Consider the following 13,648-nt stretch of genomic DNA (forward strand, 5'->3'; position numbering starts at 1 on the left):
TTTTAGGACATCCCAGGTCATGTGACCCTCTGAGAAAGAAGCAACTGTAGATAATGTAAGTGATTTGTAAAGTCCTTACATTTGCCTAGTTAGAAACATTCAAAGAATAAAAAAATAACTCCGACAACCCCTTTTAAGTGAGACGAAAGCTTCCCAAAGTGCTTTACAAGACATGTTGCATGTGCCCACCATTCTGCTGGATGCACATGGTTAAATGTATAATCTAGCCTTTGTGTACAAGCTGAAGAACCTCAGGTGACAATTCTTCATAGCCCTGTTGAATTCACCATTTCAGGTGAGCTAGCTACTGTATTCTGGAGGGCAACAAGTCAGAAGACCTCCCCCTCCTTTCTGCCGCTTTATAAGAGACCCATTAATAAGTGTCCCTGCTCACCATGATATATGCCATAACTCTTTTTTTTTGTCATGACACAGACAAAAATGTCTTGTAACCAAATGGGTGGAAGGCCACACAGAATATCAACACAGGCAGCATGTGGCCCCGGGCAATAGGTTGTGTATCCCTGATTTAGAGAAGGTTTCTACACCAACATACAAGCAGGTTCTTTACGGTAAGAGCAGCGAGACTATGGAACTCGCTACCTGAGAAGGTGGTGATGGTGAGTACAATAAAGGAATTCAAGAGGGGCCTGGATGTATTTCTGGAGCGTAATAATATTACAGGTTCCTTACAGCTACGAAAAATCTGCAGAAGCGTCTTTGATCCAGGGAGTTATTATGATTGCCAGATTTAGAGTCGAAAGAAAAATTTACTTCCGCCTCATGGAGTTTTTTTTGTCTGAACTGGATGGACGGATGTCTTTTTTATCCTTACAAACTACGGTATGTTACTATGACAAATAGGGACCTTTCAGAGCTGAACTTAATGGACCTGGGTTTTTTTCAACATACAGAATGTAACCATGAAAATAGCCCATAGCCTCTGCCACCTGTATTATGAATTCTGCATCTTTAATGCCTGACATTAGTGGAATTTATTACAAGCGGCCTTCTAGCCACAGAAAAGATTTTTCAGCTAAAACAAATTTTTTCTACTGGGCTCCACAGCAGCACAATATATTTTCCCACTGGACTGGCTGGCCATGTGGCAGCCTCTACATATTGTACTGTAGTGTGCACCATTAAAGGAAGCTTCTCACCTCCAAACTGGGCTCATGCACACGAACGTATGTTCTTTTCGTGTCTGTTCGGGTGTATTTGCGGACTGTATGCCCAACCATTCATTATAATGGGTCCACAAAAAAAACAGAAGTTACTCAATATTTCTGTTCCACAAAAAAATAGAACATGTCCTACTATTGTCCGCATTACGGACAAGCATAGGACTGTTCTATTAGGGGCCAGCTGTTCCGTAAGGGACCGCAAAATACATACGGTCGTGTGCATGAGCCCTAAGTATTATGCCATGCAGGATGGGTGCACCGAAACCATACCGTTCCTGTGAAAATCCAGTCCTCTAATTCTGAGACCTGTTTCATCATGTGCAGATAATGTTTTTGGTGCATCATAGCTGGGGCTGTTCCTTTTGGTGTACCATTGCTCCACCATAATGCCACCCAGTGGTCAGAGCCAGTAGCGATGGTGCATGGAATGCCAGGTATTTGGTCAGTATTTTTCATCAGTATTTGTAATCCAAAACCAGGCGTGGAACCAAAATGCAGAAGAGGCACACAGATTTACAATATCCATTTTCTCTGTAGGTTCTTCTTTTGGTTTTGGCTTACAAACACTGATGCAAAATACTGACCAAATGAAAGTGGTCCTAGAGGACTGGATTTTTCACAAGAAAGGGGTTGGCCCATCTCACACTTTGGTGGCATATCGCTAGGCTATGCCACCAATGTCCAATAAGTGCAGGTCTCTGGGACCCGCACCTGTCTCTAGAATGGGGCCCCCAAAGCGTAGGAGAGCACACCACACAGTCTCTATTCATTTTTATGGTAGTTCAGAAAATAGCCAAGAGAGCGCACTATTTTCCGGAACCTCCGTAGAAGTGAATAGAGGGAGCACCTCGCAAGTGTGACCACCTCTCATTTCTGGAAATAGGCAAGCTGGCACTCGGCTATTTTTGCCACTCCCATGCGCCACCCTTTTAGAGATAGATGCGGGTCCCAGAGATGGGACCTCCACATATCGGACGTTGGTGGCATATCCTTGCGATATTCTACCAAAGTGCAAGATGGGCCTACCCCTTTAATCTGAAACTGATTTTGGAGGTGACAGACTCCCTTTGACACCTGTGATTTGGCATAAATGCATGTACTTTACTGATAAACACATGAAACCATTCATTTTTCTATTTTTCACTGACATAGCTTGTATAAGGCAGCCGATGCCTGTGGGTTTTCCAATATACTAGATGTACTTATCTTGTGACTTTCCTCCTTCGCACCAAAGCTTACACTAGCTATAGAACTTCTGGACTTTCTGCTTCCATCGCTCCAGCAGACTGATCTACATCCACTAATATACAATCATCTGCTGCTTAGCTTACTTGTGTTTTGATTTAGGAAAATGTTCAGAAAAGCATTATGAGCAGAAAGCAGTGGCAGAATGTGGACAATGTCGGGGCCCTAATGCTATGCTAGCAGTTTCATTAAGCTTTTTTCCAAGTGTATTGCCAAGAGTTACGTCTGTTCACCTGGGAGAGGTTAAGTACTGATTGGAATTTCTGATGTGGTATTTGATTCGTGCCTTATGTCTATGACCAGCTAAAGGTTTCTACCACAATGTAACAAGAACAACAGGAGATGTGGACCCACTGGGTCACTTAGAAATTTTGGGGGGCTAAACCAGTGAGTGGAGTTTAAAGGGAACCTGTCACCTAAAAAACACCTCCCAATCTACTAGCATTACCTTAAAGTAGCCAGCAGTATGTTCCTAAAGAGCCTTTACTTCTTCCGGCTAGATGCACCAAAATCTTGAAAAACTAACTTTAGTCCCCTGCACGCGCTATGTAACAGCAGAGTTTGATGTCAAGGGCGGCAGCGGCCTCCTCGCTTCAAGTCAAGATAACCACGCCCCCTTTCCCTGCCCCTTCTCTTTTGATTGACAGCCAATAGATTTCGGCTGTTTAGCAAAGCCGGAAGTGTGAGTGTGCGTCAGACGTTCATGTGCGTGGCTGTCAATCAGAGGTGAAGGGGAGCGCGTCGGTGCCTTCTCAGACATCTGATCGGCGGGGGTCCCGACTGAGGATAGGTCATCAGTAGTAAAATCTTGAATCCCGCAGGTTGCCTCCTCCCAGGGTAGTCTCTGTTAGCAGTGGCTAGAGTGAACGCACACCAAGAAAGCATACAGGAATCCTAGTCGGCAGAGCACAAGGCAGGTAGAGTTTGGTTGTAAGTGGTAGACATGGATATACAAGACCGATCACTACCATACATATTCAGTGACTAGAGATGTTTTTATCCATGGATTGATCTCTACAGGGGTCACACCTCTTGCTACAGTGAATGGTTTCATTTACAACACATACGCCACTGTATTATTTTATCATAGTATATCATCAGAATAACTGGTATCGTGTCATCTCATATATTTAAATATAGACATCAGGCAGTACAGGCGACACCGGTGTGCAATTTTTTTGGGGAGGATTATTTTTCCTCTGCTTTTCAGCAATACTCCTCTCATGTATTTGTATTGTATTTATTTTTATGGAATCGTCAATTAATAAAATTATTATACATTTCTCATTTTGGACCAGTACTTCCGTTATTCTTTTTTGTTTGTTGACTACCAGGTATACTGCTTGGTAGGGTTGATCATGCTGATTAAAACAATACCTTTGTTATTTCTGTAAGGAGATTTTTGCATTTGAAGGTCATATGTAAATGAGCTGGTGGTTCAAGCACTTTGGCCTTTGGAGCACCTCTGAACTGCCCCCCCCCCCTTCCGATTGACAGGGCTAGACATTTCATCTAGCCCTGTATTCTAGTGCCTGCTTAACCAAAAATAAGTAAATAACATGGTGTGATAAATAAATATGCTGAAACGGATTGGACGCAGTAATAATGCAGAATAAGGCATTGGCATCAATATGTTATCTAAATCATGCATTCCAATATGAATGCGTGATTTGCTAATGGTGTCCAGATACTATGCAGGTCCTTAGCACTCACTGGTGGCAGCTGAGCCTCTGGACTAGGGAGAGAGGGCTGTACTAGGAGGAGACCATACAATCCGAGTTGAGAGGGCATTTTGGTAATATATAAATGAGCTGGTTCAAGCACCAAGGGGCCAGACTGAGCCCTTGGAGCACCGCACTCCTGAGCTGGGCACTCTCCCCTCCCCCTTGATTGACAGGGCTAGACAGGTCGTTTAGAGCTGTATCCTGGTACCTTCATGATTTAAATAAAAGTTAATATTGGTAATAGAGGGATGTGATAAATATACTGGAACATATAGTCATTGGTTGTCCAAAGGTGTGGACCTAGTGATAATGCAATGTGTTAGCAAAATCATGCATTCCAATATGAATCTATGCGGTTTCCGGCTCTCATTGGTGGCAGCGGAGCCTCTGGACCAGGTAGAGAGTTGTACGAGGAGGAGAACATACAATCCTTGCAATCCGCCCATCAGCATGGGCGGGAGTAGAAGAGCGCAGCTTCTGAGAGGATCGCGTGTTCTCCTCCTCATGCAGCCCTCTCTTCCTGGTCCAGAAGCTCCACTGCCACCAGCAGGTCCCTCGGTGATAGTGGAGCTTCTGGACCAGGAAGAGAGGGCTGTATGAGGAGGAGAATACATGATTATCTCAGCAGCTGTGCTCTTACACTCCCACCCACAGCTGATAGGAGGATCGTAAGGATCTCATGTTCTCCTCTTCCTACAGCCCCCTCTCCCTGGTCCCGAGGCTCTGCTGCAACCAGTGAGCGCTGGGACCGCTTAGATTCATAATAGAATGAATGATTTTGCTAACACACTGACACCAACGCCTTATTCTGCATTGGTACTAGATCCACACCTCTGGACCACCAATGACTATTTGTTCCAGTATATTTATCACACCACTCTATCACCAATGTTAATTTTTTTTTAGGCACACAGACATGAGAATACAGAGCTCGATGAGACGTCTACCCATGTCAATCAAGGGGGAGTGTGGAGTGCCCAGCTCAGAGCGGTGTTACAAGAGCGGTGCTCCAAGGGCTCAGCCCAGTCCATTATTGCTCAACCCACGAACCAACTCATTTACATATGACTAAAAATGCCAATATCTCAACATTGGTTCTACATACAGATATAGCAAAGGTATTGTTTTAATCAGCATGTTCAACTCTACTAGAATGTATGCCTGGTTTAATATGGTTGATAAGCATTTATTTAAATGTGATAAGCATTTGGTTGTGGTGTTATTCTGGCACATCTGAAGACCAAAGATCATTGGGGGGAAAGGGATGCCTAACCACAATAAAGAAGATAACAGTGGAGTTGGTCATCTGCAGTTTGGTTTTATTATTTTCATGAATTATTTCACAAAAGAAATATTGTATTTGGCAAGCAAAGATTATAATGTGGTTGTACATGTCCTTCTTGACTCCTCAAAAACTTTATTCTGATAAGTCCAAACCTTTTAAGGTCTATGAACATTTCCTAAAGTTTTTTTTGCTATCTCTTGGCTGATGGTCAAGGGAATCATATTAGATCCTTGATTTAAATGATGTTGCTGAACAGGAGTTTTCGCTGTTCTGTTGTCACTTGGTGACAGAGCCAACATCTCACCCTGCTTCCCTTCCCTCGTCCTGTTCGGATTCTTCGGGCATTTACTGGGGAGCTGGATCTGTTTTGTAGCTATGCATGTTGTAAAGGAATCAGCCAGACAAGACAAAAGAGCCCTGACAAGGAGAAGACAAAATGTCACACCAATAATCACCCTCACAAAAGTGCAGAGGAAAAGTGCTTGGCCCAGACTTAATTAATTTCTCTGCTTGCTTCTTGTTGGAGATCTAACATGAATTCCGAGCCTTTTCACAAGACTTACACAGCTAGATGGTGACTGGGGCCCGGCAATATTGTAGTAAAGTGATCCCTGAGAGAAAGCACAGTAGAACAAACACATGCTTTGTTTTGCAGGAGCCAAGGAAACGTCTAGATGTTGGTCATTAACCTTCAATATACATCATTTTTAATGTGAATTTATTATTTCCCCATGTGTTTGATGGGGGTCGTCAAAGAGTAGAGCATAATAGTGTGGTCTCTAGATGTCTCTAAAATTCTTATTTTTTAAAGGGTCACCCAAAAATCTTTTTTTTACAGGTTGTCCTGCGGCTACGTCCCGCTGTAATCTGTGACCAATACTTTGACTATTACATTTGCCTAGGAGAAATAAAGCATTGCATGATGCCCATTGTAATGAATAGGTTGTGTAAAGTACAGATGTGCCGGGTCCTTCAGCGTTAGAGACACTTATTGTAGTCCCTCTGCTCAGGATGCTTAACCCTGGGTTCACACCTGAGCGTTTTACAGCGCGTTCAAACGCGCTGTAAAACGCTCAAGACATGAAATCCAATGCTTCCCTATGGGAATGGTTCACACCTGGGCGTTTTACAGCGCGTACGAACGCGCTGTAAAACGCCCGACGCTCAAACAAGTACTTGAGCTTCTTTGGGGCGTTTTGACGCGCGTTTGTGGCCATAGGACACTGCAGTCAATGACACAAACGCGCGTCAATCGCGCGTTCACTATTACAAAAACGCGCGTTTGGGAAACGCTCAGGTGTGAACCCAGGGTTACAGTAAATGTAGCCACTATTACAGAATGCAGCAGGGTTTTCATCCAGCATATGGTCTGGGAATTGTATATTTTCCATTAGTAAACTACTTAATAGAATATTATGACTTTGAGTATTTTTATTTCCTCCTTAGAAACGAATTTTTTTAATTGTCTCAATAACATAGTAACACAGTACATAAGGCCGAAAAAAGACATTTGTCCATCCAGTTCGGCCTGTTATCCTGCAAGTTGATACAGAGGAAGGCAAAAAAAAAAAAACCCTGTGAGGTAGAAGCCAATTTTCCTCACTTTAGGGGAATAAAAAATTACTTCCCGACTCCAATCAGGCAATCAGAATAACTCCCTGGATTAACGACCCCTCTCTGTAAAGTGGTAGGACTATGTTCTTATCACGGGCATCTATGCCCCTTCTGATGCAACCCATTATCTTATTGGCCTTGGCAGCAGCTGCCTGACAGTTTTTTGCAGCTTAGTTTGCTGCTTATTAAAATTCCTAGATCCTTTTCCATGTCAGTGTTACCGAGTGTTTTACCATTTAGTATGTACAGGTGACTTGCATTTTTCCTTCCCATGTGCATAACTTTACATTTATCAGTGTTAAACCTCATCTGCCAGTTTAGTGTCATCTGCGAAAATTGATACTTTACTATGCAAGCCTTCTACAAGATCATTAATAAATATATTGAAGAGAATAGGACCCAATACTGACCCCTGAGGTACCCCACTAGTGACAGTGACCCAATCTGAGTGTGTACCGTTAATAAGCACCCTCTGTTTTCTATCACTGAGCCAGTTGCTTACCCACATACAGACGTTTTCTCCCAGTCCGAGCATTCTCATTTTATATACTACCCTATTATGTGGTACAGTGTCAAATGCTTTGGAGAAGTCCAGATATACGACATCCATTGATTCGCTGCTGTCAAGTCTAGAACTTACCTCCTCATAGAAACTGATTAAATTAGTTTGACATGACCGATCCCTCACAAAGCCATGCTGATATGGCGTTATTTGCTTATTTCCGTTGAGATGCTCTAATATAGCATCTCTCAGAAAACCTTCAAACAGTTTACCCACAACAGATGTTAAACTTACCAGCCTATAGTTTCCAGGCTCTGTTTTTGGACCCTTTTTGAATATTGGCACCACATTTGCCATGCGCCAATCCTGTGGGACATTCCCTGTCAGTATAGAGTCTGCAAATATCAGAAATAAGGGTCTGGCTATGACATTACTTAATTCCTTTAGGATACGGGGGTGTATGCCATCCGGTCCTGACTCTAAAATGATAAATTTATCAACTCCGCAATAAATCTTTATTAAAAGTTTCCTGTAGTTTTGTTTCTACAGCTTGTATGTAGACAATGCGTCTCCATGGTAACAGACAACAAACCAACCCTGAATAGTCTAATCTTGCAGTCCTATTTTCCTTCCATATTTTCCCAACAAACATGTTTGGTAGATTAGCTGGAAGCAAAGGACAGATGGAAGATAGTAGTGCAAGACCTGACTGTATAGGGTTTGTTATCTGTTACCATGGGGGCCTATAGGTCTGTGAAGGAGCTAAAGAAAAAAATAGTAGAAAATGTTTAATTAAAACCTATTACAGAGTTGTTTATTTCCCATTTTGTATTCACTGGGACAATAAAAAACAATTGGTTTCCAAGTTGGACAAAGTCTTTAAATTATGACTGAACCCAGATGGACCCCATTATAATTCATGGGAATCCAGAACGCAGAATTTAGGATGACATTTTGTAAGAAACAGAACCCACAATGCTGCTGTGAACAGAGCCTTTAAAGGAGTTGCCTGACTAATAGTAGTTTTTTTTTAAAGGGTCAGAAAAAAAGATATCATCCTGGTGGTCGCCCAGCTTTTCCGCTGCTTCCTGGGACCCCCACCCATCTCTACATCCTGTTCCCTCTTGGTACAGGAAATATGACCAATCAAAAGCTGCAGTGGTGATCCACCTCGGCTGGTGAGCAGGAAGTAGAGATCAGTGGAGGACCCAAGTAGGGCTGCAGTAGGGATTATTTTAGTAATCGAGTATCCTACAATTTTTTTTTTTACAATTAATCAAGTACTCTAATAAGAAAAAATTATCTAATAGACTGTTTTCCTTTACAAAAACGCATCAGACCCCCTACCATCAGTCCCCAACACCCTTCGTTCCCCCCTGTACGATCAGCCCAAGTGCATCATTTCCTCCAGTGCCATCAGCTTTGTTCCCCCAGTGCCTTCAGCTCTCCCCCACCCCAGTGCCATCAGCTCTCCCCCACCCCAGTGCCATCAGTTCCACTCCCCCAGTGCCTTCAGCTCTCCCCACCCCAGTCCCATCAGCTCCACTCCCCCAGAGCTTTCAGCTCTCCCACACCCAGTGCCATCAGCTCCACCTCTAATGCCACCAGCTCCCCTATGTCATCAATTGCTCCCCCTCCAACTGCCATCAGCTCCTCCCCCAATGCCACCAGCTCGCCCCACTGCCATCAGTTCTTCCACTCCCCCTCCTAGCCATCAGTGCCCAGCTCCAGTGAACTAAAATGTCCTGACGAGGTGTGTACGTCAGGATCCAAAGCAGCGTTGTGCGAGCAGGCGGGTGACCACGGAGCATGAGTAATAACAAGCTCTTTACTCACACTCTGTGGTCACATGGCACAGGGGGTGGGTGGGGCTTAGGTGGTGCTAGTCGGCGCTGACTGATTCACGCACATAACAAAACACAAGGTGCATATTAAAATATATAACACTATATAACGACTATATAAACTGACTAGGGTCTCTGCTGCACTGGTCTCTGCTGCACTGTACCTAATTTTTTGCCCTTTGAAAGATGCACCTAGGTTTTAGAGTAGAACAATAAGAAAAAAATATTTTTCATTACACCTCAGGTCAGACCAGCAATCGGACCCCCAATGTTAATCAGACCTCAGATCAGACCCCAAATGCCTCAGATCAACCCCCCAACCTTTAGCCATCTATCAGCCCCCATGTCAGCCATAAGCCCCCCAAGTCAGCCATCAGCCCCCCATGTCAGCCATCAGCCCCCCATGTCAGCCATCAGCCCCCCATGTCAGCCATCAGCCCCCCGTGTCAGCCATCAGCCCTTATGTTAGCCCCCAGTGCAAATAAAATAAAATAAAACACTTACCTCTCCTGCTCCTGGTCACCATCGCGATCCTCTTCATTCTGCTGTTGGCTGTGTATAGCGGCGCACGGTGTGAGGTCACAGAGCGACCTCACGCTGTGCGCAGCCCTGCACAGCCGATAGCCGAGGACCAGGAAGCGGTGAGAACAGATCCTTCACCGCTTCCTGGTCCTCCTGTACTAATGAAGCGCTTCCATAATCGAAGCGCTTCATTAGTACTGCGTTAAAGAAGACCCCAGCGGTTGGGGACCGCTGCTCTAAGGGACTTAAAATTATTGGAAAATGAGATGTCTTGGACTGTGAACACACACAGAGGGACTTTCTGCATGTCAGAAGTCTAGTAGTAGATACATGACATGTCAGTAGGTAGTTAGACTCATACCCCATGACAACACCCTTCTCTTTTGAGGGTGTTCATTTAAATACAGATTTCATTATGAATTTCAGGTGCCGTATAAGTACTGTTATTCTAGCGATATTCATATTAGTATACAAAGCACAACATTGGCAACAGCATACTTACAAACAGGCTGCCATGGTATAATGGGCAGAGCCTTAAAAGTAACCCAAAAAAGTCAGTGTAAGTAATGATCGGTCATGTTAGGCGTTTGGCCCACAAAGATATTCTATTGGCGTCTTTAGAGCTATTAATCAGTATGCACCGAGCACAATCTGCAGGGATGCTAATTGTGAGGTTCTTCGGAGAGGTATGTTGTACATCGACTGCGCACATGGGATGAGAGCTAAGCAACCACAGTACGACTTGATGAATTAAATGGACTTTACATTGTCTTCCCGTGTGTCGGACAGCAGAGACCAAGAGCGGAAATGAATATATTTCACCGTAATTTACCGATGGGTGCCACAAGCCACAACGGGAAACCTTGTAAGAAGTATGGATGGTGGATATTCTCCTGAATACAGATGCCAGAAGCATCATAATCAGGAGTGTAAATGATAGGAGCCTCGTCGGCTCAGTTTGGTGCCAGATCATTCGTGTCACTTGCCCCATTACTGGACGTTAACAAATGAGTCACTGAACACTAGGAAGCCCCTGTGGCTCTCAGCAAGGTCACTGCAAAAATTCGGCAGCAAACTGAGGCACAATGTTATCAGTTAATAAAGTTATATTTAGAGACCAACCATGGATTATACAGCATAATCCCAGGTTACCACCTTGTGGATAGACAAGCAGGTTGCTTGAAACCTAACACTAGTAATAGTAACTCTAAGGCATCATGGGCTACTATAGGATAATGCACATTTTAAGTATTACTTAAATGTAAAAAAAAATTTTTAGCAGTTAATTAAGTTATATTAAGAGGCCAACCATGGATTATAGTGTAATCCCAGGTTACTGCCGCGTGCATGCAAGAACAGGTTGATTTGAAACGACACTAGTGACTCTATGTCATCATGGGCTGCTATAGGATAAAGTATACTGAAATGTTAAATTTCTGCAAAAAAAAAAAAAAAACCTCACAATTTTATCTCCTATTCCTTTCTGATATGGGACATACACATCTCATCACAATCTAAAGGCTCATTCAGACGAGAGTTTTTTTTTTCCCCTATGTACTGTCCAGGTGTAGGATAGACAGCAAATGGACTCAACATTGACCCAATATAGTGAGCGGGCCCAATCGACTTTCCACAAGAACCCTTGGTTCAAGTGAATGGGTGCACGATAAAATCGGACATCACACGGACGCTATCCAAGTACAGTCATAAAAAAAAAAAATTGCTCGTCTGAAGGAGTCTTAACCCTGTGCTTATACCTACCTACCTAGATAAATTGTTGGTTGTCATAATGCAACCCATGCAGTTCTAAAAAGTTTAATGACAGAATCAGCTCTGCTACAAAAAAAACGACAGAAAAAATATTTAAAATTCTATGTACAAGTAGCACAAACATTTAGTACATTGCATAGAGAGACTCACCAACATCTGAATTACAGAACTTCTCCTGGGGGTGAGAGATAATGCAGGAGCATGCCTCTGTCAGCTCCTTAAGGGTTAAAAGGAGCAGGGCGCAATAGAGCAACGTGTGTGTGAAAGGACTCATGCTGAGCTACAACATGCGCCTCCAGCCAAGCAAGGGATTGTCTTCAGAAGCTGCAAGGAGCTGTCTATGTCTTCCCCCTGACAAGCCTGGACAGTTTTCCAGGACAGGCTCTTGCAATCTGATGTCTTATTACCATGGCATGAAGCCTCCTTATTTATGGATGAGCAGCAGCGGCCCCTCCTTCTAAACACAAGGAAACACCAATCACAGGAGGGAAGACCAATCACAGAACTGTAAAGCACTGAACACACTTATTAAAAACATTAAATGTGTTGGATCGATCTGATTCTTTAAACCAATCAAGCCAGTCTTTGATGGTATTTGTGGTGCAACCTTTAGGAGTAGGTCCCTCATACTCCCTTAGCAATGTGGCTTCTGCTTCCAATTCATCCACTGACACCTTAAATTTGTTGGCAATGATTTCTATGTCACCTTTAGGAATCTCCAAGCTTAGCAGTTTACCTACTGCAGTTACAATATCACACGACTCCTGTTCAAATCGCTGGTCCATACCAGTTACCAATGAAGCCAGTAGTGGGTAACATGAAGTTCTCCTCTCCGGCTCCTCTTTTGTTTCATAGTGAGACTGAGACTGAGAAGGACAGAAGGCTTTCTCTTCCTAACTGGGGGAATAGCGATATTATTTTCGGCACACTTTTTTTCACAGTCATGGAAAATGGACTGAAAATAATCAGGGTCACTTCTCACGGAAACCAAGGAGTGGCACAGGCTTTTCACCACTGTCATTGCAGTAAGCAAGTGGAGATTTGATGCTTGCAGGGTCTTGCTGACTTTTACCACCATTTGGAGAATAGGGTGCATCATGTGCAGAGCAAAGATAAACTTGAAATAATTGAATTCACAAATAAGGCCCCTTGCTTCTTATTTAGCATCAGCTAAGCGACTTGATTCGATGATCTCATTTAAAGCCTGTAAAATAACTGAAAAGTTTTCTTTTACTGCTTCTGCTCTGCATGCCCACCTTGTGTTTGACAGTCACTTTAGAGTCTTCAACTGAGGTCCTACTTCTTGAGAAATCTTCTCCATTACAGCATGTCTCACAGGACTTCCCTCCATGTAGGCATAAAGAGTCTGAATAATGCCAAAGAAGTCAAACACTGTTCTGTTTTGTCTACTTGAGGTGCGTGCATCAACCAGGACAAGGTTTAAACAATGTGCATAGCAGTGTACATAGAGTATTTCATGGTTTATTTCTTTACCTTTCATCTGAACACCTGCAGTGCATCCAGACATAGTAGATGCTCCATCAAAGCACACAGAGATCACTGATGACCAGTCGGTTTTAATAATTTCAAGAACATTATTTATTTGGTCAAAAATTGACTGAGCATCAACTTTTAAGAGCCTTTGAATTGAAACAAAATGCCCAATTAGACTTTGCTGTACAATATTAAAATATCGTACTACAACAGGTATCTGTTCATGGTGTCAGCAGTATCATCTGCAATTATTAAGATCATTTTTTCATTTATCGCTGACACAATTTTTTGTTGCACAATGTTATGTAAGGCCATAATTAAATCATTCTGGGCGCGGTTACTCAGATACGTATGTAGCATTTTGAGGAGATTCTTGCAAATGTCTTTGCATCACAGGATCATATTTTTTTTGTAGATTGACAATATTTAGAAATAAACCTCTCTCGTGGATATCGTTTTTTTCA

General features: G+C 43.1%; 2 protein-coding genes across 3 annotated transcripts in view; one reads left to right on the forward strand and one right to left on the reverse strand.

Annotated features, from left to right (window-relative positions):
• The window catches only part of LOC122943623 (metalloproteinase inhibitor 2-like), a 42,885-nt gene extending 30,808 nt beyond the window's left edge, over nucleotides 1–12,077 (reverse strand). The window contains exon 1 of the mRNA XM_044301507.1: nucleotides 11,841–12,077. Within this exon, the coding sequence (XP_044157442.1) occupies nucleotides 11,841–11,964 (124 nt within the window). The 5' untranslated portion in view covers nucleotides 11,965–12,077. The remainder of the gene's footprint in view (nucleotides 1–11,840) is intronic.
• Nucleotides 1–13,648, forward strand: part of LOC122943622 (synapsin-2-like) — a 294,778-nt gene that overhangs the window by 206,283 nt on the left and 74,847 nt on the right. The gene's annotated exons all lie outside the window — the stretch shown is intronic.

The sequence above is a fragment of the Bufo gargarizans genome, chromosome 7, assembly GCF_014858855.1.
Source record: "Bufo gargarizans isolate SCDJY-AF-19 chromosome 7, ASM1485885v1, whole genome shotgun sequence".
Taxonomy (NCBI): Eukaryota; Metazoa; Chordata; class Amphibia; order Anura; family Bufonidae; genus Bufo; species Bufo gargarizans.